The sequence below is a fragment of the Coregonus lavaretus genome (assembly GCF_964263955.1).
Source record: "Coregonus lavaretus genome assembly, chromosome: 10".
Lineage (NCBI taxonomy): Eukaryota > Metazoa > Chordata > Actinopteri > Salmoniformes > Salmonidae > Coregonus > Coregonus lavaretus.
Window position 1 is genome coordinate 37150887 of NC_139997.1, and position 25007 is coordinate 37175893.

Here is a 25007-nt window from a genome sequence, read left to right on the forward strand (position 1 = left end):
GCTCCAATTATCCGTTGACAATGATGAGACAATCAGAAACAGAATAGGAGCAGAGCCAGTGTTGAAGGTCAGGCTGCTTACCCCTCTCAGATTCAGCAGACTCCAATCGGGGAACTGGAGACTTGAGGGACCCGGACACAGCACTCCTGTCTCCTCCCTTCTCCTTGCTCTTGGACTCCTTGGCTCCAGTGTCGCGCTCCCTGGATGGCTCCTTGGGCTCTCCGTTGCCGGCCTTGGCCTTGTCCTCTTTGCTGCTCTTCTCTTCCGCCTTCTGCTTGTCCCGGTCTGCCTTGGGCGTCTTCTCCTTACCCTCACGTGGCGCCCGCTCCTCCTTGCCAACTGCTCCTCTCTCATCCCTCTGCTTCTCCCGCCGGCTCTCCCCCTTGGTCTCTGGAGTGCTGCCTGGAGTCTTCTCCTTCTTCTCTTTTTTCTCCTTCCCGCTCTTTTCCTTGTCATCCCTCTCTTTGATGGCTTTGGTGCTGCGAGGGAAACAGAATGGACATGGTTCAGAGTTCAACATTGACAACATCCTACGGACGCGCAGATAAGCAAGAGCCAAGGCTGATTCAACATTCTCTTATAATATTTTCTTCACACAGAAATCATAGAGTAATTCTTTAATCCCTGTATATAATCACACGAGGCAAAACTTTAGATGTCTAGTCTTTATATCCACCAGTTCAAAGTGCAGTGTTAGATTTCAATCAGGTGATTTACTGACTGACTAATATTCAAACAACTGATCGATCTCTTTCCTGTTTTATTCAGCCTTTTTTACATATTAATGAGCTATAGTAGAGAACAGTAAATAAATAAATAAAGTTGTTTCCCAGCCCCAGTGCTGTGGGCTGATAAACTGGCTGGCCTCCATGCCTACCTGTTAGGAGCACCATTCCCGTTGCTGGTGGTCACTTTGGCCGCTGTGCTGTTGGCTTTGTTCACCGGCTTCGCCGTCCCCTGAGATTTATCCTTGGATCGATCTATCAAAGCATGAAGCAGCAACAGCATGAACACAATGGCCCTTTCAATAAAACAACTGACCCATGCTAATTAAAACTATAACACCCGTCATATTGTGTGTGACATGTAACCACAAGGTAAATATCATTGCTGGGGGGGATGGATGTTCTAATATTTTCCTATCAGCTCATCTTATGATAGAAGGCCAGATCCCAGTGCAAACTGGTTGGATCTCCCCACTTACCGGCGTCCTCGCTGACTCCCTCCTCAGTCTTGCTGGCGTTGGTGGCAGGTTTGGCCGTGGTGCCAGGGCCGTTCTGCTGGCTGACAGGGGTGGTGCTCCTCATCGGCTGCTCCTTGTGGTGGAACTCATTCTCAGGGACCATGTGCGCCTTCCTGCCTTTCAACTGGCCAGAATAGCTGCAAAACGCATGGAGGGTTACACAAGGTAAAAGCAGGGCAATCATACAGCATTACACCCCATACACATGCTTACGCACATACCCATAGACATACCACAGAAACAAAACTCTCCCACAGAGGCACTCAATAACATAATGATCATATCATTCCACTTACACACACTAGGGATGTGCATCTATCCTTACAAGCACGATTCGATACGCATCTAGATACATGGGCTCCGATACAGGAACGATACTTTCAGTTTGAAACGATTCGGTGCGATTCGATTTCATTAGTGGAACGAATCGATGCGATTCGGTTTGATTCAATGCACTAACAATTGTTGCATGAACAAATTCATTTTCCATTCTAAATTAATATCTGATACTGATGGAGCTGAGCTGGATTTGTCTGAGCCGACTTCTCTGAGCAGCCCTGTGCGTGCGTGTGTGTGTATATATGATGTAGTGTGTGAGCTGGCAATTTATGTTTTGTCCGAAATCCTGATCACCCACTGATGGACTTGTCATATAGCAGATAAAAATGTATTGTGCTAGTAATATGTCAATGTTTATCTACAGAAATTAGCCATGAAATACATAGCTAATTCATATAACACAGCTTTGGATTTCACCACAGTCTCAAAAGAGAACGGTTTTGAACGTTTGGAACTTTACGAAGGAGAGCTGCTCTCTTCTCCTGTTCTGACCAGTGCAGCTCGCAAAACTTATTGCTGTCCTTGTTATGAAATTACACCTTTACCCTGTGCATGTAAAAATGACCAAATGCACAGACTGTTTAAAGCAGAACTGCCAAAAATATTTAGTACGGAGAACCTGCCAATTGAAAAGTCCCAATCAGCAGTTAGATGTGCAATCAGCAAGATGTGAGCTGTGTCCACTCCGGTAGCCTACACAGCTCCGCCGGTAAAACACAATTTTCAACAGCGCATTTGGTAACAATGACCCATCCAATTACATTGATTGTCCCTCAAAGCCTATGATTTAATATTTCGAAAGCCATTTTACAAACATCTGAATGCTGAAGGTGCCGTGCAGATGTAGCCTACCATTATTAGAACAGGGATAGGGTAGGCCTACCTCTCATTGGCGCAAGCAGCTGTGTCTCCTGCACTGTGCACACAGTTGTTATCTGACTTGTAGATCAAAGTCATACACAGTTACATGCATACAAGTTTGATAGGCTGAAGGAGAGGAAGCATCAATTCAGTCACAACAGATTATAAGTATTTTTCGGAATAAGGCAGAACAAAATAATAAAACGTTTGTGAAACGGCGATTTCGTAACGTTTTAATACTTTTTCTTACCAATGCATGCTTCATTTGGATCGGTTTGGGCTCCCGTGGACCGATGCGCTTGCATCTTAAACATTTGAACTAGGGGTCGATGCGTATCGGTGAATCGTTACATCCCTAACATACACACACACACACACACACACACACGAGATCGGTATCTCTCTAAGTGAGGATTTGCCAGGTACATCCTGTAAAGCTCTGTAGAGGATTATGTTTGTTTAGCTGTCTGAAGTGCTTTACAGCAGCACCAGGTGACTGACTGAATCCCAAGCAGGCAGACAGTCAGCTAGACTAGGCCCACACCTTAATGAATTATCAGCCCTCATTACCACACCAGCTCCTTAAGGCTCATCCTCTACTAGTCACTACAACTAGCCCACCCGACTAGAATCACCACTCTCGATGGGTCTGACCTAGAGTATGTGGACAACTACAAATACCTAGATGTCTGGTTAGACTGTAAACTCTCCTTCCAGACTCACATTAAGAATCTCCAATCCAAAGTTAAATCTAGAATCGGCTTCCTATTTCGCAACAAAGCCTCCTTCACTCATGCTGCCAAACATGCCTTCGTAAAACTGACTATCCTACCGATCCTTGACTTCGGCGATGTCATTTACAAAATAGCCTCCAACACTCTACTCAGCAAATTGGATGTAGTCTATCACAGTGCCATCCGTTTTGTCTCCAAAGCCCCATACACTACCCACCACTGTGACCTGTACGCTCTTGTTGGCTGGTCCTCACTACATGTTCGTCCTCAAACCTACTGGCTCCAGGCCATCTATAAATCACTGCTAGGCAAATCCCCGCCTTATCTTAGCTCATTGGTCACCATAGCAGCACCCACCCGTAGTCTGCGCTCCAGCAGGTATATCTCACTGGTCATTCCCAAAGCCAACACCTCCTTTGGCCGCCATTCCTTCCAGTTCTCTGCTGCCAATGACTGGAACGAATTGCAAAAATCTCTGAAGCTGGAGACTCTTATCTCCCTCACTAACTTTAAGCATCAGTTGTCAGAGCACCTTACCGATCACTGCACCTGTACACAGCCCATCTGAAATTAGCCCACCCAACTACATCCCTATATTGTTATTTATTTTGCTCTTTTGCACCCCAGTATCTCTATTTGCACATAATCTCTTGCACATCTAGCATTCCAGTGTTAATACTAATTGTAATTATTTTGCACTATGGCCTATTTATTGCCTTACCTCCATAACTTGCTACATTTGCACACACTGTATATATATTTTCTGTTGTATTTTTTGACTTTATGTTTTGTTTTACCCCATATGTAACTCTGTGTTGTTGTTTTTATCGCACTGCTTTGCTTTATCTTGGCCAGGTCGCAGTTGTAAATGAGAACTTGTTCTCAACTGGCTTACCTGGTTAAATAAAGGTGAAAAAAATAAATAAAAATAAAATAAAAAAGACAAAGTACGAAGATCACTGAGCTGTTCTCACAACTCTGTTTAGATAATCCACAACAAGTACAACTCAACCTTCCCTAATTATAATTCATCCAATACTACTTCATTTATACCTCTGTAGTTATTTTTGCATTAAAAGTACACACCTCCATTTAACACCACCATTTGTTGGTACTAGCTTCACAACAAACTGAAAATGCTTACAGCAAAATGCTAGGTAACCACTTGCCACTTATGCCCCACAATAAATTACAACCCCCACAATGATAGTAAACTGTGACTGTGCTGCACTGCACACAATGCGGCTGGTAGACTCTGTGTTACCCCATGGCTAAGGCATAGAGGTCTGGCCTCTTCTCCTTCTCCTCCAGACAGATCTTGTGGACGCGGCACTCCAGCGCCTGGCCCAGGTTCAGCACTTTTGGGTAGCAGGACAGGATCTTGGTCAGCACGATCAGGATGTTCCGGATGTGGGTGTACTCCCCCGTCTCCAAGCAGTGGACTGATGCCTGGAGGGCACAGAGGGAGAGAGGGGAGGAGGGGTGTATTGCTGCATTCACACATTCCACTGCGCTCCGATTATACTGTACATATACAGAGGAGACATGACTCTTCACGTTTGAGGAGCTTCTCACTCAGTTTGAGCGGGTACTATTTCCTGCTAGCGTTGTTGGTCACGTTTCCTTTCATTTAAACTATTGAATTCTGAATAATGCTAGTAAATGAATAGGAGTTAATAAGACAAAAAGACCAGATTGACTTCTTCAGAAGGCAATGAAACAAAGGGAGAAACTCACTTTAGTCAGCTTGTAGTGCCATTTGTGCACCACATGTCTGAAGTTCTCATAGTCCAGCTGGTCTGCTTTGTTCCCTCCGTCAAAGCCTGTGGCTCTGAAAATGGTCAGGAAGCCTGGGTAGTTACCACACTCCTTGAAGAGGGAACAACAAACAGACAAGATGAAATGTTAACACACATTACTGAGAGAGAGGATGTAATGTGTGTGTGTGTGTGTGTGTATGAGTGTGTGAGTGAGTGCGAGAGAGAGAGAGGGAGAAAGTAATGTGTGTGAGATCGAGATAGGTGGTCACCTCACCTTCTCGTAGACAGCGCGGTCGCTGTGCCAGCGGGTCACCGTCTCCAGCATGCAGCACAGGAAGCGTCCGTAGCGCCGCGACTCGTTCTCCGTGCAGCTGGCCACCGTGTAGATGATGTCAGAGAACACCTGCAGATAGGACCATGCAACACAGTTAGGAGGTCAGGGCGGAGTAACTAAGTGACGGAAATCCCATGGTATAATGACATGTGACAACCAGAGATAGTAGAGGGCAAAAAGGCAGAAAGGTGAGAGCAAGAAAGAGAGAGAAAGGGAGAAGTCTCACCCGGTCATAGCAGAGCAGGGTGCAGAAGTTGGGGGTCTTCTGCTGGTGCACCAGCTCCACAAAGCGGGCACAGTACACAGCGTCGATGGCAGAGAAGATACAGCGAGGAAACAGACACAGCTGCAGGAACTTAGTGATGGTCTCATTCTTGGTGGATTCTGAGCGAGGGAGAGGGAAGGGATTGATAAAAAGAAGGATGTGAGAACAGTGAATTAGACTTACCATCAACTAACTCGCATGACTCATCTTTAGAGTGACTCAGAGGTAATTCTTCAAACAAGATTTGAGGTTAAACCCACTCTTTTAAAATGTCATTAGCGTGGGTTGTATAGCTGTACAGTGAAATCGTTAATATGACTGACGTTTTCTTTAATGAAATGGGAGAGTTGTCATCTGCCATTAGCCCAGATCCTCTAAAACAGACTTTGGGGCCATTACATCAAACAACTCGTCATGCCCGTTAACTGGGCTAAAACAAACAAGGTGAGGCTGGTTTTGTGAAGCCTCCTGGGAGCTGAGGGGGTTTGACTGTGGTGTTACTGTCCCAATTCAGTATTGTCCCCCAATGGGAACAGAAAGCTGGGTAAGGGAGGGTCTGCTGGGATTAGTGCTGTGATGAGCAGTCAGCGGTGTCTGTGTCTGTGAGAGATAGAGGGGGAGGGAGAGAGAAGGAGAAATAGAGAGCGAGCGCAAAAATCATCTTACTGGCGAGGAGCCAGTTGTCCTTCTCTAGTTTGAGGCGGTGCAGGACCCTCTGGACGTGCTCCAGCTGTTTCTTCTCCTCTTCCTGCAGCTTGTCCTGTAGGGCCGTGCAACGCTCCTTCTCCTTCTTCTTCTTGTTCATCGGCTACAGACAGACACCATAGACAGACAAGCAGGCTGCTGTTTAGACAGGGTGAACACATACAGAGAGAAAACACTAATAACAACTTAGAGGTCAAGCACAATACAATTACAGTACACTTTTACCATTACCCTCCAAGTCAAGTGATAATTGGAGAACATTGCATTTAGATGAACTGGAAGATGAGAATAGTCTCTACGTGCTTCAGTGTTGTCTTTTCCTACTAGCGCCGACTTCACTGATAGCTACTTTGAGGGAAAATGTTCCCTGACACCCAAAAGTACTAGTTACAGTATATTTTGAATGCTTAGCATGACAGGAAAAATGACCCAATTCACACACTTATCAAGAGAACATCCCTGGGCATCCCTACTGCCTCTGATCTGGCGGACTCGTTAAACACAAACGCTTCATTTGTAAATGATGTCTGCGTGTTGTAGTGTGCCCCTGGCTTATTTATACTTTTACTGTTGATAGTTAAATATATTTCAAACCAAATACTTTTACTCAAGTAGTATTTTACTAGGTGACTTTCACTTTTTCACAATTTTCTATTAAGATATCTTTACTTTTACTCAAGTATGACAATTGGGTACTTTTTCAACCACTGCTAAAATGTAATAAAAATGTGTTGTCATCAAGGGGTCTGATAGATGCCTGAGTCGTGTTTATAGTATCAGGCACCAAATTGAAGAAAACAGACTGACAAAGGGGGGAACAGGATCTGGACTTGACCAATAAGAAAAGCTAATTTTGGTTTGAATGCGGTGTCCGTTGTATGCTCTAATGAACACGACCATGATGATGTGACTCACCACATCAGGGTTCTCCTCGATAGCCTTGACCTGGACCTGGAGCTTCTTCACCTCGCGGTCGTAGGCGTTGTGTGGCACGGCCAGGTCGTACATGGTCAGCGACCAGAAGGTGGCGTAGAACTGGGGTCGGAGGTCATCCCAGACACGGGGCGGGTGCAGGGACACCACGGCCTCGTGCACCGGCGACATCACCAGCTCGCACGCAGCCACGTACTTATGGACCTTCTGCTGCTGCCGGTTGCTCTTCTCAGCTTTCTTCAGCTCATCATACTTAGACTAGGGAGAGAGGAGGGGACACTCAGTTACTGTCTCCTTTACATGGTAAGATTCACAAACGGGTTGATATACAGTATGTTTCAGTATAGGAGTTTACAGTCCGATTCTCCCTGGCTTTGAAAGCAGCAGCCTGGGTCAGCCTGTCCATGGTGCTGTACTATACATGACTCCCAGCAGGACAGTGGGTCTGATCTGTTCCCAGACACACAACCTGACTGAGTCAATTTCCTCATGATGGATGCGTGTCAGATGTGATTGTTCAGATGGCGTGACCATGCCGTGTGACGGCAGCAGAGAGGCACCTCGGGATGTTTCAAGTCCGGCCAGGGGGACAGTAAATCCGGTTACACAGCACATGGCATGGAGGGCGGCTGTCGCCCTCTCGAACTGAAACCATCCTTCTTTCAGGGTTCTACATGGCCAGTGTTCTCAAAGCATTACAGTGCACATCAATTCAAAGTTACAGTCTTATGTATTGAATTTATTAGTAGATAGTTTATACTCGCGGTATCCATTGGTCATACTGTACAGACTAAAGGTGAAGTGCCAGAGGGAAGGAGAGACTACTCACCAGGATCTGATGTCCATACATGGGGCGTGAGAGGAAGAAGGCAGCGTCGTGGGGAGTGTGGAACTGGTTACAGAGGATGTCAATGGAGGGAACACGCTTGATGTAGTCCTCAGTACTCAGGTTGGAGGCCAGGAAGCCACCAAACTGCACTAGGGTGTCGTGACACTGTAGCCAGGGGACAGGGAGTCAGAGAATGGCACCCTTATCCATATTTAGTGCACTACTTTTGGGCTCTGGTCAAAAGCAGGGGTTGGAATCAAAATAATTTTCCAATAGTTTAGTTCTAAACAGAATCATACTTTTTCCTCATTCCATTCCACTGTTCCGACATGCAAAATAATGTTCTGAACTGGTTCGTACCAAAAAAAGTACCGGTTTATATTGGTCCTTTTTAAACCTCTGCTTGACATTAAATTACTTCACCAATCAGTGCGGATAGAGCAGCTTAGAGCAGTTTGCTATGGAGCGGGCAAGCTGTAGTTGTTTTAGCCTAGGCAGCCGATAGTACATGGGCGCTATTGGCTGCCTAGGCTACATTACATTAACATCATTTAGCAGACGCTCTTATCCAGAGCGACTTACAAATTGGTGCATTCAATTTGTAAGTCGTTTACATGTGCGATGGACAGACAAGTGGAGGGCGCGAGATGCAACTGACATTTTGCGGGTGGGGAGAGTGAGAGTGGGTGGAGGAGGCTTGGCTTGAAGCACGGGGCATTGTTATGAAATGCATTATCTGAATTTGGCCCACAGAATTATAGCGACGGAGGAGCGGGTTCTATGGAGGAAATTTGAATGTCTTTGAACTTCCCGAGAGTTGGCTTAAAGTTGGACCAGAGCTAGCTAACAATCTTGTGTGTGCAGAGCGCCACCAGAATTAAAAAAACGTCTTACCTTTTTGTAGTTAATAAAGCCAACGTGAAACGTGATACAGTGAGGGGAAAAAAGTATTTGAACAAAAAAATCCAGAAAAACGCATTTAAATTTTTTTATAAATTGATTTGCATTTTAATGAGGGAAATACGTATTTGACCCCATCTCAATCAGAAAGATTTCTGGCTCCCAGGTGTCTTTTATACAGGTAACGAGCTGAGATTAGGAGCACACTCTTAAAGGGAGTGCTCCTAATCTCAGCTTGTTACCTGTATAAAAGACACCTGTCCACAGAAGCAATCAATCAGATTCCAAACTCTCCACCATGGCCAAGACCAAAGAGCTCTCCAAGGATGTCAGGGACAAGATTGTAGACCTACACAAGGCTGGAATGGGCTACAAGACCATCGCCAAGCAGCTTGGTGAGAAGGTGACAACAGTTGGTGCGATTATTCGCAAATGGAAGAAACACAAAAGAACTGTCAATCTCCCTCGGCCTGGGGCTCCATGCAAGATCTCACCTCGTGGAGTTGCAATGATCATGAGAACGGTGAGGAATCAGCCCAGAACTACACGGGAGGATCTTGTCAATGATCTCAAGGCAGCTGGGACCATAGTCACCAAGAAAACAATTGGTAACACACTACGCCGTGAAGGACTGAAATCCTGCAGCGCCCGCAAGGTCTCCCTGCTCAACAAAGCACATATACAGGGCCATCTGAAGTTTGCCAATGAACATCTGAATGACTCAGAGGAGAACTGGGTGAAAGTGTTGTGGTCAGATGAGACCAAAATGGAGCTCTTTGGCATCAACTCAACTCGCCGTGTTTGGAGGAGGAGGAATGCTGCCTATGACCCCAAGAACACCATCCCCACCGTCAAACATGGAGGTGGAAACATGCTTTGGGGGTGTTTTTCTGCTAAGGGGACAGGACAACTTCACCGCATCAAAGGGACGATGGACGGGGCCATGTACCGTCAAATCTTGGGTGAGAACCTCCTTCCCTCAGCCAGGGCATTGAAAATGGGTTGTGGGTGGGTTTTCCAGCATGACAATGACCCAAAACACACGGCCAAGGCAACAAAGGAGTGGCTCAAGAAGAAGCACATTAAGGTCCTGGAGTGGCCTAGCCAGTCTCCAGACCTTAATCCCATAGAAAATCTGTGGAGGGAGCTGAAGGTTCGAGTTGCCAAACGTCAGCCTCGAAACCTTAATGACTTGGAGAAGATCTGCAAAGAGGAGTGGAACAAAATCCCTCCTGAGATGTGTGCAAACCTGGTGGCCAACTACAAGAAAAGTCTGACCTCTGTGATTGCCAACAAGGGTTTTGCCACCAAGTACTAAGTCATGTTTTGCAGAGGGGTCAAATACTTATTTCCCTCATTAAAATGCAAATCAATGTATAAAAAATTTTAAATGCGTTTTTCAGGAAAAATTTTTTGTTATTCTGTCTCTCACTGTTCAAATAAACCTACCATTAAAATTATAGACTGATCATGTCTTTGTCAGTGGGCAAACGTACAAAATCAGCAGGGGATCAAATACTTTTTTTCCCTCACTGTAACTATAGTATCTGTAACTAGCATTGAAAAAGTTAATTGATTCTTCTCTAATGAAAAGTCTCTCCCTTTTTTCCGAATCATGCTTGTAACGTCAGTAGGCTGCAGCAGCCTAAGACTCAGAGGGGGAGGGGCAGGTTGCCGACACACGCACACACTGGCAAAGACTTTCAGCTGGCAGGCAGACACGGGAATACGTTTCTGAGTTACTGAGTGAGGGCTTTGCATTTGCTTTGAAAACAACGGTTCTGTTCCGAAACAGTATCGACTAACTGGTGCCCTGGAACATTGACTCTGTACCGGTAACCCCTTTATATAGCCTCGCTACTGTTATTTTTACTGTTATTTTACTACTTTTATTTTTTTTTTACTTATCTATTGTTTACTTAACATGTATTTTTCTTAAAACGGCATTGTTGGTTAAGGGCGTGTAAGTAAGAACTTCACTGTAAGGTCTACACCTGTTGTATTCGGCGCATGTGACAAATACAATTTGATTTGATCACTTCCGTTCCTGGTTCTGATTCTGTTCCTCAAAAATGTTTGTTGATTTATGTTCTGTTCCCTGAACCGGTTCAAACCACTGGTCAAAAGTAGTTCTCTATCACTGGAGGTTGGTGGCACCTTAATTGGGGAGGACGGGCTCGTGGTAATGGCTGGCGTGGAATCAGCTGAATGTATCAAACATGGTTCCATGGGTTTGATGCCATTCCATTTACTCCGTTCTGTCCACTATTATGAGCCGTCCTCCCCTCAGCAGCCTCCTGTGTGCTCTATATAGGAAATAGGACACAGCCATCTATTTTGGACACAGCCAGAGAGTTCATTCTCCCTTATTGCACAGCCATGTTTGTGTGCTATTAGTCCCATAGCTTCTCATTCGTTTAAAGACACAACCTGGTTTATTCAAACCATCCATCAATGTGGCCCAATACTGCAAAGAGGCAATCTTTTAGATTATCGCTGAGGAAAGCTCACAGCTCCAGGCAACATGGGGGAATTGAACCAAACATAATTGTCAGCTGTGTAATGTTTAAGAATTTTAGTAATGAGAAAAGGGGAGGATTCCATTCATCTGCACTCCCCTGATGTAGCTTATCGACATGACTTCAAGTTACCCTCTGTGCTTATCAATATGCTATTTTAAAGGCAATGACAGATTGACTATTTAATTAACTCTAAATGGGAGAACCCTCCAAGGCGTGAAACTAGTGTACAGTACCAGTCAAAAGTTTGGACACACCTACTCATTCCAGGGTTTTACTTTATTTTTACTATTTTCTACATTGTAGAATAATAGTGAAGACATCAAAACTATGAAATGACACATATAGAATCATGTAGTAAACAGAAAAGTGTTAAACAAATCAAACTATATTTTATATTTGAGATTCTTCAAATAGCCACCCTTTGCCTTGATGACAGCTTTGCACAATATTAGCATTCTCTCAACCAGCTTCATGAGGTAGTCACCTGGAATGCATTTCAACTGCTCAAATAAGCAAAGAGAAACGACAGTCCATCATTACTTTAAGACATGAAGGTCAGTCAATACGGAACATTTCAAGAACTTTGAAAGTTTCTTCAAGTGCAGTCGCAAAAACCATCATGCGCTATGATGAAACTGGCTTTTCTGAGGAACGCGACAGGAATGGAAGACCCAGAGTTAACTCCGAAGTAGAGGATAAGTTCATTAGAGTTACCAGCCTCAGAAATTGCAGCCCAAATAAATGCTTCACAGAGTTCAAGTAACAGACACATCTCAACATCAACTGTTCAGCGGGAACTGTGTGTATCAGGCCTTCATGGTCGAATTGCTGCAAAGAAACCACTACTAAAGGACACCAATAAGAAGAAGTGACCTGCTTGGGCCAAGAAACACGAGCAATGGACATTAGACCGGTGGAAATGTATCCTTTGTTCTGGAGACCAAATTGGAGATTTTGGGTTCCAACCACCGTGTCTTTGTGAGACGCGGTGTGGGTGAACGGATGATCTCTGCATGTGTATTTCCCACCGTAAAGCATGGAGGAGGAGGTGTTATGGCGTGGGGGTGCTTTGCTGGTGACACGGTCTGTGATTTATTTAGAATTCAAGGCACACTTCACCAGCATGGCTACCACAGCATTCTACAGCGATACGCCATCCCATCTGGTTTGGGCTTAGTGGGAATATCATTTGTTTTTCAACAGGACAATGACCCAACACACCTCCAGGCTGTATAAGGGCTATTTTACCAAGAAGGAGAGTGATGGAGTGCTACATCAGATGACCTGACCTCCACAATTCCCTGACATTAACCCAATTGGTTTGGGATAAGTTGGACCGCAGAGTGAAGAAAAAGCAGCCAACGAGTGCTCAGCATATGTGGGAACTCCTTCAAGACCGTTGGAAAAGCATTCCAGGTGAAGCTGGTTGAGAGAATGCAAAGCTGTCATCAAGGCAAAGGGTGGCTATTTGAAGATTCTCAAATATAAAATATACTTTGATTTGTTTAACACTTTTTCTTTACTACATGACTCCATATGTGTTATTTCATAGTTTTGATGTCTTCACTTTTACTACAATGTAAAAAATAATAAAAAAACCCTTGAATGAGTAAGTGTGTCCAAACTTTTGACTGGTAGTGTAAGTAATGCTGTAAAGGGGTTCAGTACGTACCTGGTCGTACAGCTTGCCCACCAGTTTGAGGTGTTTCTCGCCCCCCTCCAGAAAGACCACCCCGTTGCGTTGCTGGGCCATGAGGAGACAGAGGGGCAGGGCCAGATCATGGTCCAACAGGGCATCCTTTAGACGCTGGGACGACTTCTTAGTGTTACGGATCTGACCAAAGTAACCACCCTGGGGACAGAAAATATAATTGAATTGTTTCAAGTCATGCTGAGCAATAGCCAACTAACGCAATGTGCCTCAGCTTTGAGCTGGTCATGGTGTTCCAAGTCAGACCAAACATGGTCCTGTACCTCAGCTTTGAGCTGCTCCCCTCCAGTCATAGCTTCCATCTGCTCTGACGTCATCTCGTCAGTGATCTCGATGCCGGCCATCTTCTGCACCACCTCTTTTAGAATCAGCAGGTCAAAACTGCAGCGGGGGACGGGACAACATAATCACATTGTATACATATTTGTGAACGCAGACAAACAAATAACATGTGCGCATACACAAAAATAAACATAGGTAAAAAAACAAACAAGGTTGGGGGCGAAAACAACTGTGGGAGTAGCTAAGGACAGCGCACTAATAATAACATAATTCAGCAAATCTACATGACAGAATTATATTCCATGCTGTTTCATTGGCGCTGTGGCAGAGTGCCACCTCTATTTACTTCCCCTGCATCCCTGGCCCTGGAAAGGACTGATCTGAACTGATGGGAGAGGGAGGGAGGGAGGGAGAGAGGGAGGGAGGGAGGGAGGGAGAGATAGATCGAGATGGGGAGAGAGAGATGAGATGAGAGAGTGGCCATGGAGCCCAGTGTGATTCACTACCTGCCGACTCCAGGCATTACAGGGAGACCAGCGCTGATATAATTACCCTTCCCTCCTCCTCTTTGGGAGCCCAAACCCCCACAGTCAGCAGCCTCCTCATCAACACCACATTACTCAGCAGCTCTGCCCAGTTCAGATCCCTGCAGGGAGGCACAACAGTTCAGACCCCTCTCCATCTCCCTCTGCCCCTCTCGCTCTCAGCCCTAGGCCCTGGCCTTATACTGCTACAGGAGGAACAGACTACGTCCATCCCGGTTTTGATTCATGAGAAACCAGACAGAGACGGAGGGGACCCCAGTTGACTGACTATGAGCGACAGACTCCATCACTATGAATCACATCAGATCCAGCAAGTCATTGAGGCACCGTCTGCCAGCACAGGAGTTATAGTTACCTCTTCCCTGCTTTCAGCGTATTGGTCACATACTGGAGGAGGCCGGCCAACTCGATTGGGTATTTCCTGAACACTGCTCCACACAGACTGGCCAGGCCTGGAGATAGGAGACAGGAGAAAAGTCAGCAGTCAATCAGTTGGCAAGCAGACATACATATGTTACATAAAATACAGTCAACTAAAGTATAGAGTTGCACTGGGATGTAACTACATGGATCAAAAAAGTACACCTTAATGCCTCTTTGATAATAACACTGATTCGTGACATCAGGGTCGTGTTTGGTAGGGTACACTGTAGCAAAACATTTTGTAATGGAAAACAAAAATGTGTGTTCTTAATGGAAAAGTTCAGGTAGTACCTCCATGTTTCACTACATTTCCAAATATTTTCTCCCAACTGAATACAATCCATGTCAAATAATCCCGCCCCCACATTGCTGTAGTTGAACCCTTGCAAGGAAGAACCATATACAGTGCCTTTGGAAAGTATTCAGACGCCTTGACTTTTTCCAAATGTTGTTACGTTACAGCCTTATTCTAAAATTGATTAAGTTGTTTTTTGTCATCAATTTACACACAATACCCCATAATGACAAGACAAAAACTGGTTTTTAGAATGTTTTGCTAATTTATTAAAATATCACATTTACTTAATTATTCAGACTGTTTACTCAGTACTTTGTTGAAGCTCCTTTGGCTGCGATTACAGCCATGAGTCTTCTTGGGTATGACGCTACAAACTTGGCACACCTGTATTTGGGGAGTTTCTCCCATTCTTCACTGCAGATCCTCTCAAGCTCTGTCAGGTTGGATGGGGAGCGTTGCTGCACAGCTATTTTCAGGTCTCTCCAGAGATGTTCGATCGGGTTCAAGTCCGGGCTCTGGCTGGGCCACTCAAGGACATTCAGAGACTTGTCCCGAAGCCACTCCTGCGTTGTCTTGGCTGTGTGCTTAGGGTCGTTGTCCTGTTGGAAGATGAACCTTTGCCCCCAGTCTGAGGTCCTGAGCGCTCTGGAGCAAGTTTTCATCAAGGATCTCTCTGAACTTTGCTCCGTTCATCTTTGCCTCGATCCTGACTAGTCTCCCAGTCCCTGCTGCTGAAAAACATCCCCACAGCATGATGCTGCCACCACCATGCTTCACCGTAGGGATGGTGCCAGGTTTCCTCCAGAATCTTGTTTCTCATGGCCTGAGAGTCTTTAGGTGCTCATTTACATTTACATTTTAGTCATTTAGCAGATGCTCTTATCCAGAGCGACTTCGAGGAGCAATTAGGGTTAAGTGCCTTGCGTAAGGGCACAGACAGATTTTTCACCTAGTCGGCTCGGGGATTAGAACCAGCGACCTTTCGGTTACTGGCACAACGCTCTTACCCACTAAGCAACCTGCCGCTCATGGCTTGGTTTTTGCTCTGACATGCACTGTCAACTGTGGGACCTTATATAGACAGGTGTGTGCCTTTCCAAATCATGTCCAATCAATTGAATTTACCACAGGTGGACTCCAATCAAGTTGTAGAAACATCTCAAGGATGATCAATGGAAACAGGATGCACCTGAGCTCAATTTCGAGTCTCATAGCAAAGAGTCTGAATACTTATGTAAAAAGGCACTATGTGCATTTAGAAAAATTCTGATATTGTCAAATATATACTTTTTTTCGGAACGTGTATACGTCATCAAGACTGTCATTATTTTAAAAGAATGACATCACACTTCTCTCAATTATTGTGCTAGTTTTTGGTATCATACTTCTTTTGCAATGAAGTCAATCAATTTTTTTTCAAAACGCACACATTTGGTTCTTCATCTGTAGGATTCAGTTAGTGAACTCACTCTGAAGCCAGGAGGAGATCGTAGTGTCGTCATGTTTCATCTTCTCTTTCTCTGGATTTGCCAGCGCTTCAATGATGCAATCTATAGGCAATAAGTTAAGGGGTACAACACTGCACGTCTTAATACATTCTGCCTACGTTAGCATTCCAAATACATGCTTAAACATAGTTCTGAATATGTATAAATACATGGGCAAAAACTGCAAGTCACGAAATGGCAGATTAAGGATACAGGCCATGACGTCATAGTTGAGTGAGGTGAGGTATTTAAGGGAGTCTACCACTGGACCGATGAGGTTGTCATACCACTGGATCTGAGACAGGATCTGAGAGGGACAATAATACCTGGTTAATACAATACAGGCACAACAACAGGCCTCATCACACGCATACACAACACCTGCCAGAGGATGATCATAAAAGATAAGATGATATCTAAAACATCCACCCAGCTGTTATATACACTGAGTGTATAAAACATTAAGAACACCTTCCGAATACTGAGTTGCACCTCCTTTTGCCCTCAGAACAGCCTCAATTTGTAAGGGCATGACTCTACAAGGTGTTGAAAGCGTTCCACAGGGATGCTGGCCCATGTTGACTCCAATGCTTCCCACAGTTGTGTCAAGTTGTCTGAATGTCCTTTGGGTGGTGCACCATTCTTAATACACACGGGAAACTGTTAAGCATGAAAAACCCAACAGCGTTGCAGTTCTTGACACACTCAAACCAGTAGCCTGGCACCTACTACCATACCCCGTTCAAAGGCACTTAAATATTTTGTCTTGCCCATTCACCCTCCGAATGGCACACATACACAATCCATGTCTCAATTGTCTCAAGGCTTAAAAATCTATATATAACCTGTCTCCTCCCCTTCATCTACACTGATTGAAGTGGATTTAACATGTGACATCAATAAGGGATCATAGCTTTCACCTGTTCAGTCTATGTCATAGAAAGAGCAGGTGTTCCCAATGTTTTGTAGACTCAGTGCACATTGATTATTTTTTTTTTTTTGATTCTAGAATAAAATTCCAAATGGTCTGAGAAAACAAGGCTATTGCTCTGCAGTGTCCTCTGAAGGTCCCTTAAACTTTATTATCCTCTCTCCTGGTAAAGCCACCTTATTACATGTTACACTACATCCCTGCACTCCCACTGTGACAGTATGCCATCAGACTCCCCTGTTCCTCCCCAAATGGCCTATACATGGCCAAAAGTATGTGGACACCCGCTCGTCGAACATCTCATTCCAATATCATGGGCATTAATATGGAGTTGGTCTCACCTTTGCTGCTATAACAGCCTCCACTCTTGTGTGAAGGCTTACCACTAGATGTTGGAACATTGCTGCGGGGACTTGCTTCCATTCAGCCACAAGCGCATTAGTGAGGTTGGGCACTGTTGTTGGGCGATTAGGCCTGGCTCGCAGTCGGCGTTCCAATTCATCCCAAAGGTGTTCGATGTGGTTGAGGTCAGGGCTCTGTGCAGGCCAGTCAAGTTCTTGCACACCGATCAACAAACCATTTGTGCACGGGGGCATTGTCATGCTGAAACAGGAAAGGGCCTTCCCAAACGGTTGCCACAAAGTTGGAAGCACAGAATCGTCTAGAATGTCATTGTATGCTGTAGTGCTAAAATTTCCCTTCACTGGAACTAAGGGGCCTAGCCCGAACCATGAAAAACAGCCCCAGACCATTATTCCTTCTCCGCCAAACTTTACAGTTGGCACTATGCATTGGGGCAGGTAGCGTTCTCCTGGCATCCGCCAAACCCAGATTTGTCCGTCGGACTGCCAGATAGTGAAGCGTGATTCATCACTACAGAGAACGTTTCCAAAGTTCAATGGCAGCGAGCTTTACACCACACCAGCCGACACTTGGCATTGCGCATGGTGATCTTAGGCTTGTGTGCAGCTGCTCAGCCATGGAAACCTATTTCATGAAGTTCACGACGAACAGTTCTTGTGCTGACGTTGCTTCCAGAGGCAGTTTGGAACTCTGTAGTGAGTGTTGCAACCTAGGACAGACAATTGTTACGTGCTATGCTCTTCAGCACTTCCTTTCTGTGAGCTTGTGTGGCGTACCACTTCGCGGCTGAGCCGTCGCTGCTCCTAGACGTTTCCACTTCACAATAACAGCACTTACAGTTGACCGGGCCAGCTTTAGCAGGGCAGAAATTTGACAACCTGACTTGTTGGAAAGGTGGCATTCTATGACGGTGCCACATTGAAAATCACTGAGCTCTTCAGTAAGGCCATTCTACTAACAATGTTTGTCTATGGAGATTGCATGGCGGTGTGCTCAAATTTATACACCTGTCAACAACGGGTGCGGCTGAAATAGTCAGATCGACTCATTTGAAGGGGTGTCCACATACTGTAGTGTATGTCAGTGCACAGAGGCTTTAAAAGGCCCAGTTTTAGAATAAATAATGGAGTGGTCTCTTCCCATGACCTTGATATTATTAGTGAAGACAGATAGACAGGTGCTGAGGCTGAGTAGGGTGGAGGTGGGGGAGGAAGGGGAGAGACAGTGGGTCTGAGAGTGAGTAGGGTGGAGGTGGGGGAGGAAGGTGAGAGAGGAGGCTGAGGCTGAGTAAGGTGGAGGATGAGGTAAGTCTCAGGGGAGGTCTGACTCTCCTCACTCACTCAGAGCAGAGGCCATTCAGCCAGACTGCAGGCTGAGCGATGAAGAGATGGAGGCTTTAAAAGGGAGAGGAGCAGCACAGCTCATTCCGGTCTCAGTCCCCTCCAATGAGGACCTTTTCCATTCCGTTAATGTCCTGCTGCTGAGCCAGTAAGGAGTTGCAGTGAATCAAATTCACATTCAGCCCCCATTTTCAGCAGTAGCCTATCTTTACAAAGGCAGATTGTAAAGATAGTAGCCTTCAAATAAGATCTCTCTGCCCCATGGAGATAGTAGAGGACACAGAGCCCTTTTCACTGTCAAGATGAAGTACTCAGTTAAAGTAAGAGTAGGGGAGATATCACTCAAAATAAGGCTAATATTAGTGTCTGTATCATAACACTGCCTTTAGTAGGTGAATAAAATATCATAAAATCCTTGAGAATACATACATAGTCAAAGAGGATGGTGGGGTTGCTATGGCTCAGCTTGCCAATCTGGCGCCCAGATGGTTTCACATTCTCTTTGGTCAATCGCCTGGGAAAAGGAAAGGAAGAAAGAGAGAGAAAAGAGAGCAATTTATTAAATCTATTGAAGCATCTTGCAGCCAATACATTTAACCCTGTCAATTACCCTCACCTTGAGTTGTGTCTGAAGGCCACTAGCGACAGAACCCACAATAATAAATGTTCTACTTCTGCCACAGCAACGAGTTAGCATATTAGCCTTGTCGAAATTCATGAATGTAAAACAGCCGAACTGATGTTAGCAATGCTTCTCAGCAAGCCGAAACTTCCTCAAAGATACTTCAAACTAGGTTTGATAGCGTCGATGCGCGGGAAGAACCTGTCCATGTTTTCTTCTAGTGATAGGGGGGGGGGGGGGGGAGACGACAGTTACATATTGGGATATTATTTTTGACAATATATTGTATCATTTTGACAATATCGCAACATCATTTTTGCGCTAGATGGCTGTACCTGCACCAAAACTCTTCATAGCTTGATCTCCATCTCCTTTTTAAAATAGGGAGCCAATTTGTTTTCAGCACTTTTATTTCCATGACTGATCAAAACGTATTGCTTTTCTCATTACTCTCTCTTGTCCCTCTGCAGCAGACATATGGTTAGCAATATGTTTGGAACATTGAAACGTAATTAAAATCACAGTATCAAATCACAATACATATAGAATCGTGAGAAACGCAATACATATCGTATCGGCACCTAAGTATCGTGATATCGTACAGTGAGGTCCCTGGCAATTCCCAGCCCTATTTTCTTCTCAGCGAGAACGTGGTTATTTTTGCAGTAACATCCAAATATCCTAATGCTCTGATAGTGCCATCATGCCACCAATTAGTTTGTTCACATCTGGTAATCAATCCGCGCAGTGCCCAATGGAATACAATACAACTTTATTGTCCGTGTTACAGCAAACCACTGAAACTGATGTGGCTGTGAGACTACATGGGGAAATAGTTCCAGTTTTGAGTGACAATAATAATAAAGCCATTTAGCAGATGCTTTTATCCAAAATGACTTACAGTCTACAATTCTACGATTATTTCAGTAGTATGCGCGTTCAAATCCAGTGTTTTTGAGGAAGTTTGGCTTGCAGTGCAGCATTGCCAACATTGGTTTGGCTGTTTCATTCATTAATTTTGACTATGCTAATATGCTAACTCCTGGCTGTGGCGTAAAACATGGATTATTGTGGATTATGACCCTATGGACCTTCAGACACAATTCAAGGTACAGGTAATTCCACCGAAATATAGATTTCACCTGAACTATGCCTTTAAATAATGTATACTTTGTGCCCTAAATGTAAGAACCTACAGCTCACCCGACAGACAGAGACATATTGTGGTGTTAAGGAATGATAACGTCAATGTGTCGATGTTAGAATGCAGAGTGAAGCCTGGTGGTTCGACTGTCTGCTGTGTGCTTGTCTGTCAGTCTGTCTGTCTTAACCTGGTGGGTTACTATAGGGCTAATGTGTTTGCTCAAACTTCAACCTCCCCCAGCACAGCAGCAGCTCTCCATGGGAGGGAGGAAGAGGGGTGGTGATTTAGAAGTAGGTAGCTAAAGCACCACCATCACCAGGGACTCATTTCCCACTGTGGTTCTGCACAGTACACTGCACACGCATACATGATGCAGGCCAGGGGCCAGGCACGACACATTAACTTCCTTCTTATCGTGTGTGTTAGCCACCTTGGCTCAGCAGAGCTGTATCCATATCAAGAGGTATGGTTAATTATATCCAGGCAATGTTCCATTTACATAATTAATAAACACTGGACCGAAGGCACTGACATCCTTCAGCTAACTACAAGAGACTAAGATGCATACAGGGATGGGAAAGGGATGGACTGAATGAATAATCAAAATGTCTAATGGCCATTTTAATCATTCAGTGGCAGCAACTTAACAATGGTTTGTATTACATGAGGCTAGCAGCTGGTGAGAGGGTCAAGGTGCTATGAGAGCAGGCTTATGAAACATGGTTGGAGTACTGCTATGCTAGCCTCATAAAGCTGACATGGATGGGAGTAGTCCACTCGAGTACAATAGTGGAGCAATTTTCTATAATCCCCCCAGTGGAGGGAATAGTAGCTGTTCATTTTCACTCCACCTCTCCCTGCCTTCCACTGCACCAGAGCTGCAGGATCTCAGCCTTGCAGCACCACTTTATCCATTAGTCTCCCCTCCCACACACACACACACACTTGGAGAGCCCTCACCACTTTTATTCTCCCTCATACATACCGAACTGTCCCATCCCCCATCAGACAGATCGATGCATGCTGATGTGGTTATATCCCAGCCCCCAAAGACACCACCAGCACCACTTAGGGGGGTTAGGGTAGGAAACAAACCATGGCTTCCCTGAGTGTCTGCTCTGTCATATATTATCACACAGCCCTGGGGTGCTCGCTCTGTGTATGTGTATGTGTGTGGTGGCAATGATGGGAATACTCCAATGTCCACTGGTACCCTACAGGGAGCAGGGAAAGGCCTCAGGCACAAACATTGCATAAACATGTACTTCCACACATGTATCATACAGCACTAATGTGAAAAGCAGTAAATATGAGATACAGTTGAAGTCGGAAGTTTACATACACTCAATTAGTATTCGGTAACATTGCCTTTAAAAAATTTAACTTGGGTCAAACGTTTTGGGTAGCCTTCCACAAGCTTCCCACAATAAGTTGGGTGAATTTTGGCCCATTCCTCCTGACAGAGCTGGTGTAACTGAGTCAGGTTTGCAGGCCTCCTTGCTCGCACACGCCTTTTCAGTTCTGCCCACATATTTTCTATAGGATGAGGTCAGGGCTTTGTGATGGCCACTCCAATACCTTGACTTTGTTATCCTTAAGCCATTTTGCCACAACTTTGGAAGTATGCTTGGGGTAATTGTCCATTTGGAAGACCCATTTGCGACCAAGCTTTAACTTCCTGACTGAGATGTTGCTTCAATATATCCACATAATTTTCCTTCCTCATGATGCCATCTATTTTGTGAAGTGCACCAGTCCCTCCTGCAGCAAAGCATGATGCTGCCACCCCCGTGCTTCATGGTTGGGATGGTGTTCTTCGGCTTGCAAGCTTTCCCCTTTTTCCTCCAAACATAACGATGGTCATTATGGCCAAACAGTTATATTTTTGTTTCATCAGACCAGAGGACGTTTCTCCAAAAAGTACGATCTTTGTCCCCATGTGCAGTTGCAAACCGTAGTCTGACTTTTTAATGGCGGTTTTGGAGCAGTGGCTTCTTCCTTGCTGAGCGTCCTTTCAGGTTATGTCGATATAGTACTCGTTTTACTGTGGATATAGATACCTTTGTACCCGTTTCCTCCAGCATCTTCACAAGGTCCTTTGCTGTTGTTCTGGGATTGATTTGCACTTTTCACACCAAAGTATGTTCATCTCTAGGAGACAGAACGCGTCTCCTTCCTGAGCGGTATGACGGCTGCGTGGTCCCATGGTGTTTATACTTGCGTACTATTGTTGGTACAGATGAACGTGGTACCTTCAGGCGTTTGGAAATTGCTCCCAAGGATGAAGCAGACTTGTGGAGGTCTACAATTATTTTTCTGAGGTCTTGGCTGATTTATTTAGATTTTCCCATGATGTCAAGCAAAGAGGCAGTGAGTTTGAAGGTAGGCCTTGAAATATATCCACAGGTACACCTCCAATTGACTCAAATTATGTCAATTAGCCTATCAGAAGTTTCTAAAGCCATGACATCATTTTCTGGAATTTTCCAAGCTGTTTAAAGGCACAGTCAACTTAGTGTATGTAAACTTTTGACCCACTGGAATTGTGATACCGTGAATTATAAGTGAAATAATCTGTCTGTAAACAATTGTTGGAAAAATTACTTGTGTCATGCACAAAGTAGATGTCCTAACCGACTTGGCAAAACTATAGTTTGTTAACAAGAAATTTGTGGGGTGGTTGAAAAACGAGTTTTAATGACTCCAACCTAAGTGTATGTAAACTTACGACTTCAACTGTATCCCAACCGGAAGCCATGGATTACAGGCAACATCCGCATCGTGCTAAAGACTAGAGCTGCTGCTTTCAAGGAGCAGGACACTAATCCGGACGCTCATAAGAAATCCCGCTACGCCCTCAGATGAACCATCAAACAGGCAAAGCGTCAATACAGGATTAAGATTAAATCCTACTACATCGGCTCTGACGCTCGTCGGATGTGGCAGGGCTTGAAAACTATTACGGACTACAAAGGGAAACCCAGCCGCGAGCTGCCCAGTGACGCGAGCCTACCAGACGAGGTACATGCCTTTTATGCTCACTTCGAGGCAAGTAACACTGAAGCATTCATGAGAGCACCATGTGTGATCACGCTCTTGGTAGCCGATGTGAGCAAGACCTTTAAACAGGTCAACATTCACAAAGCCGCGGGGCCAGACAGATTACCAGGATGTCTACTCAAAGCATGTGCGGACCAACTGGCAAGTGTCTTCACTGACATTTTCAACCTCTCGCTGACCGAGTCCGTAATACCTACATGTTTCAAGCAGACCACCATAGTCCCTGTGCCCAAGGAAGCGAAGGTAACCTGGCTAAATGATTACCGCCAGTAGCACTCACGTCGGTAGCCATGAAGTGCTTTGAAAGGCTGGTCATGGCTCACATCAGCACCATCATCCCGGAAACCCTACACCCACTCCAATTCGCATACCACCCCAAAAGATCAACAGATGACGCAATCTCAAATCGCACTCCACACTGCCCTTTCCCACCTGGACAAAAGGAACACCTACAGTGAGGGAAAAAAATATTTGATCCCCTGCTGATTTTGTACGTTTGCCCACTGACAAAGACATGATCAGTCTATCATTTTAATGGTAGGTTTATTTGAACAGTGAGAGACAGAATAAGAACAAAAAAATCCAGAAAAATGCATGTCAAAAATGTTATAAATTGATTTGCATTTTAATGAGGGAAATAAGTATTTGACCCCTCTGCAAAACATGACTTAGTACTTGGTGGCAAAACCCTTGTTGGCAATCACAGAGGTCAGACATTTCTTGTAGTTGGCCACCAGGTTTGCACACATCTCAGGAGGGATTTTGTCCCACTCTTCTTTGCAGATCTTCTCCAAGTCATTAAGGTTTCGAGGCTGACGTTTGGCAACTCGAACCTTTAGCTTCCTCCACAGATTTTCTATGGGATTAAGGTCTGGAGACTGGCTAGGCCACCCAGGACCTTAATGTGTTTCTTCTTGAGCCACTCCTTTGTTGCCTTGGCCGTGTGTTTAGGGTCATTGTCATGCTGGAATACCTATCCACGACCCATTTTCAATGCCCTGGCTGAGGGAAGGAGGTTCTCACCCAAGATTTGACGGTACATGGCCCCGTCCATCATCCCTTTGATGCGGTGAAGTTGTCCTGTCCCCTTAGCAGAAAAACACCCCCAAAGCATAATGTTTCCACCTCCATGTTTGACGGTGGGGATGGTGTTCTTGGGGTCATAGGCAGTATTCCTCCTCCTCCAAACACGGCGAGTTGAGTTGATGGCAAAGAGCTCGATTTTGGTCTCATCTGACTACAACACTTTCACACAGTTCTCCTCTTAATCATTTGGCAAACTTCAGACGGCCCTGTATATGTGCTTTCTTGAGCAGGAGGACCTTGCGGGCGCTGCAGGATTTCAGTCCTTCACGGCGTAGTGTGTTACCAATTGT

The 25007-nt window shown here is 45.0% G+C and overlaps 1 protein-coding gene across 2 annotated transcripts in view; it reads right to left on the minus strand.

Moving 5' to 3' along the window:
- LOC311135733 (THO complex subunit 2-like) overlaps window positions 1-25007 on the minus strand; it is a gene marked incomplete at its 5' end in the record, with an annotated part of 73662 nt that overhangs the window by 15163 nt on the left and 33492 nt on the right. For both annotated transcript variants that reach the window (XM_084169762.1, XM_084169761.1), the window contains 16 exons: window positions 82-479; window positions 878-980; window positions 1205-1380; window positions 4442-4626; window positions 4915-5046; window positions 5212-5340; window positions 5498-5655; window positions 6203-6344; window positions 7157-7432; window positions 8004-8168; window positions 13098-13277; window positions 13400-13517; window positions 14319-14415; window positions 16154-16234; window positions 16385-16478; window positions 19235-19319. In XM_084169762.1, the coding sequence (XP_084025888.1) occupies window positions 82-479; window positions 878-980; window positions 1205-1380; window positions 4442-4626; window positions 4915-5046; window positions 5212-5340; window positions 5498-5655; window positions 6203-6344; window positions 7157-7432; window positions 8004-8168; window positions 13098-13277; window positions 13400-13517; window positions 14319-14415; window positions 16154-16234; window positions 16385-16478; window positions 19235-19319 (2519 nt within the window). The remainder of the gene's footprint in view (window positions 1-81; window positions 480-877; window positions 981-1204; window positions 1381-4441; window positions 4627-4914; window positions 5047-5211; window positions 5341-5497; window positions 5656-6202; window positions 6345-7156; window positions 7433-8003; window positions 8169-13097; window positions 13278-13399; window positions 13518-14318; window positions 14416-16153; window positions 16235-16384; window positions 16479-19234; window positions 19320-25007) is intronic.